Genomic DNA, 4,175 nt, shown 5'->3' on the forward strand with positions numbered 1-4,175 from the left:
ATCGTTTGAGAAAATGGTTTAATTTCATTCTTCTTTAGTTGGATATTAAGTTTTTCCAACACAATTTATTGGAGAGACTATTCTTTTCCCATTGTATGTTCTTGGAACCTTTGCCAAAGACCAACTGACCATAAATACATAGGTTTATTTCTGGGCTCTCTAGTCTGTTCCATTGTTCTATGTATCTGTTTTTATGCCAGTATCATACTGTTTTGATTACTATAGATTTGTAGTATATTTTGATTTCAGGTAGTCATGCCTCTAGCTTTGTTCTTTTTGCTCAAGATAGCCTCTAGCTTTGTTCTTTTTGTTCAAGATAGCCTTGGCTATTTGGAGTCTTTTGTGGTTCCATATGAATTTTAGTACTTTTGCTATTTCTGTAAAAAATTCCATTAGAATATTGATAGGGATTGCAAAGAATCTGTAGTTTGCTTAGGGAAGTATAAGCATTTTGACAATATGAATTCTTCCAATCCATGAATAAGGAATATCTTTTCATTTATTTGTACCTTCTTCAATTTCTGTCATCAATGCCTTATAGTTTTCAAGGTACAGATCTTTCACCTTCTTGGTTAGATTTATTCCTAAGTATTTTGTTTATCTTTGACATTATTATAAATATGCTTGTTTTCTTGATTTCCTATTCAGATAGATCATTGTTGTAAAAATGCAACTGGCTTTTGTATATTAATTTTGTATCCTGTGAACTTAACTAAATTTATTAGTTCTCACAGTTTTTGGTGTAGTCTTTAGGACTTCCTAGATGTAAGATCATCTCATCTGCAAACAGACAATTTTCCTTCTTCCTTTTTAATTTGGAAGCCTTTTATTTCTTTCTCTTGTGTAATTGCTATATCTAGGAATGTCAGAATTATATAAGAGAAATTGTAAAAGTGGGCCTCCTTGACTTGTTCCTGGTCTTGGAAGAAGAGCTTTTAGCTTTCCAACATTGATAATGAGAATAGCATTGGACTTGATATGCATTACCTTTATTATATTAAGCTACGTTTCTTCTATACCTAATTTGTTGGAAGTTTCTTTTAGTTATGAAAGAATATTGAATTGTATCAAATGCTTTTTCTGCACCTATTATCATATGGTTTTTATCCCTCAGCATGTTAATGTGGCATATCATATTTATTAATTTGTGTATATTAACCATTCTTGCATCCTAAGGATGAATCCCACTTAGTCATGGTGCATGATCATTTTAATGTGCTGTTGAATTCATTTTGCTGGTTTTTATTGAGGATTTTTACATCTATGTTCATGAGGGATATTGGCCTGTAACTTTATTTCCTTATAGTTGCCTTGTCTGGTTTTGGTATCAGGGTAATGTTGACCTCATAAAGCGAATTTGAAAGTATTTCTTCCTTTTCATATTTTTGAGCAAGTTTCAGAAGATTGGCATTAATTATCCTTTAAATGTTTGGTAGTATACATCAATAAAGCCATCAGATCCTGGGCTTTTTTGAATAGGAGACATTTTATTACTGGTCAATCTCAGCCCCAGGCTGGCAGCTTTTGCCATGGTCTACTGGAACGTGAAAAAGTCTGTCTGAGGCTTCCCTGTTGATGAAGCGTATGACAGTCACAATGAGCAATTAAGGAAGGAGAAAAAGAAATAAAGAGAGAGAGACTTACTCAGCTCCCAGCTATTCCATGACCAGAGTTGAAGTCATTCCAGCAAAGGTCAGAGACATTATGGATCGGAGTCAACCATTCTCTGCTGTGTTTTTCCAAATTTCTTACCCAGTGAAGCATGTAACTTAATTGTTTTAAGGGATTGAATTTTGGGGTCCTAGTGTGTTATGCACTAATAGTTAACCAGAACCCCATGTGCTCTTCTATAGTTCACACACTCTGTGAAGTTTTAATTATGTGACAAATTCTCACTACCAGAAATGAGAGAAAAACCATATTGTATAAAATATGCATCGAATATATTACTGATAGTGTGGGACAACTGACATTAGGAGTTGCCATCTCCACACACACATTGTTGTTTTGTTTTGTTATAAACTAAACTGGAATTGAGGGACCAAAGAAGGTGGAGTTAGAAGACAAAAGACGCATGGAGAGAAGTCAGAATAAAATCGTTTAGATTTACAAAAGTGAATGCAGAGACCTTGAAGGGTCAGTGCACGAGCTTAAAATGACTTTTCATAGTATTTTCTGTCTATTCTTTAAATATTTATAAATTGTAGAATTCACCATTTTTTCAGGGACAGAAGTCATTTATAGGAACTTAAAAAATGAGGAACATAGTAGTTCATGTCTAGAAATTCTTCAATAATTATGACTTCTATGCCTTTCCTTAGTATGAGTTTGGTGACAAGTAAGAAAAAGAAAATAAAATTTTGATAAAGTCATCATCTTTCACAATTAAAAGCTGAGGAAACAATAACTTTCTAATGAGATGGAAAGAGTCTTAAGAGCTTTGTCAAATTATCTCCGATTTTTAATATTTTAAGTAATCATTGAGGGTTTGGACAGTTGACTTCTAAAAGATATCTGGAGACAGAGGTGCCAAAACTATTTAGATGAACTGTCAGAGTTTTTGTTGTTGTTGTTGTTATTTAGTGATTACAATGTCATTTGCTCTAATTACTTATTTGTCTCTGTTTAAAGAATAAGAAATCAAGGCACTCCCCTTAAAAATTCTCCTTAACTCATATGTCAGTTAGCATATACTTTTCCAGTTGAGTAACCATGGCCCTAAAATAAAATCCTCAAAATATCAAAGCATAGTAATTTTATTTATAATATTATAATGCATTAACCTAGTAGGACCAGATAGATAAATAGACCCAAGTATTATCCATCTATTTAATACATGGGAAACACAGGCATATTTCTATACCCAATTTCATTATAAGAACATATAAAAAACCTAACATCAATTTTATCAACTGATACCTTCAAAACTTAGTCAGCAGTGGAGTTCCATGGCTAGCATCCCATTCATTCAAATGTCCCTTATATAACCTAGGAAAACATTGTTAAATACAATTACAGCATATTTTTCCATATATTTTTGTTTTATCCAGTTCCCTCTGTTGTACATTTCTAAATAATTTAAGAAACAGTATAATTACAAACTCAACTTTTTAATTGTTTATTTATGCTTCAGAAGAGTTCTTCAAGATTTCTTTAGGTCAAAGCTACCTTTTGATTGCTCTGTTAAAGGCCCCCTTCACTTCCTTGTTCCTCAAAGTGTAGATCAGTGGGTTTAGTACAGGAGTGATCACAGTGTACACGATGGCAATGATCCGGTCCTGGTCCATGGAGGTCCCCGAGGCAGGATGTATATAGGTGAAGAGAACAGTTGCATAGAAAAGAATAACTACCATGAAGTGGGAGGCACAAGTGGACAGTGCTTTGTGGAGCATGCCAAAAGAATGAGTCTTGAAGAAGAGATGGGTGATAATGTAGAAATAAGAGAGAAATGTGAGAAAGAAAGAGCCCATTGCAATTGTCCCTGTGACAGTACTGAGCAGCCACTGATTGAGCTCAGCGTTCCCACAGGCCAGCTTTAGCAACGGCTTCACATCACAGAAGAAGTGATGGATACAGTTGGAACCACAGAAGTTCAAGCGAGAAGTCATTACGGAGTGCAGCAGGGCATGGAAGAAACCAATGGTCCAGATTGTGATGGCCATCTGGGTACAGAGCTGAGGGTTCATGATGACAGTGTAGTGCAGTGGCTTGCAGATAGCCACAAAGCGGTCAAATGCCATCACAGCCAACAGCATGGCCTCTGTGCCGCCCAGGAAGTGGAAGAAATGGAGCTGGCTTATGCATCCTAAGAAAGAAATTGCTTTGTGTGTAGAGAGGAAGTTCTGCAGCATCTTTGGCAGTGTCACCGCAGAGTAGCAGATATCCAGGCAGGACAGGTTTCCCAGGAAAAAATACATAGGGGAATGGAGTCTAGGATCAGAGATGACAATCATTAGAATGGCTCCATTCCCAGCCACACTGATGAAGTAGATGGTGAGGAAAACCATGAAGAAAAAAGGCTGCAGTTCTTGAATGTCTGTCACTCCCAAGAGGAGAAATTTGGTGACTGAGGTTGTGTTCAGCATCACTTCAAAAAAAACACAAAATAATGTATGGAACACTAATCGCAATCAGAATCCTTCCAGCTCAGAATTTTCTCACCAAGCCAAGAATAT

The 4,175-nt window shown here is 35.7% G+C and overlaps 1 protein-coding gene across 1 annotated transcript; it reads right to left on the reverse strand.

The window, feature by feature from the left end:
* Positions 1 to 3,121: 3,121 nt before the first annotated feature.
* On the reverse strand, positions 3,122 to 4,140 carry LOC105513838 (olfactory receptor 12D2). Its single transcript, XM_011944873.1, has one exon. It carries the CDS (start codon positions 4,083 to 4,085, stop codon positions 3,165 to 3,167), a length of 921 nt encoding a protein of 306 aa, XP_011800263.1. The 5' UTR covers positions 4,086 to 4,140; the 3' UTR covers positions 3,122 to 3,164.
* Positions 4,141 to 4,175: the final 35 nt, after the last annotated feature.

Source organism: Colobus angolensis, unplaced genomic scaffold (genome assembly GCF_000951035.1).
Source record: "Colobus angolensis palliatus isolate OR3802 unplaced genomic scaffold, Cang.pa_1.0 Scaffold237, whole genome shotgun sequence".
NCBI lineage: Eukaryota > Metazoa > Chordata > Mammalia > Primates > Cercopithecidae > Colobus > Colobus angolensis.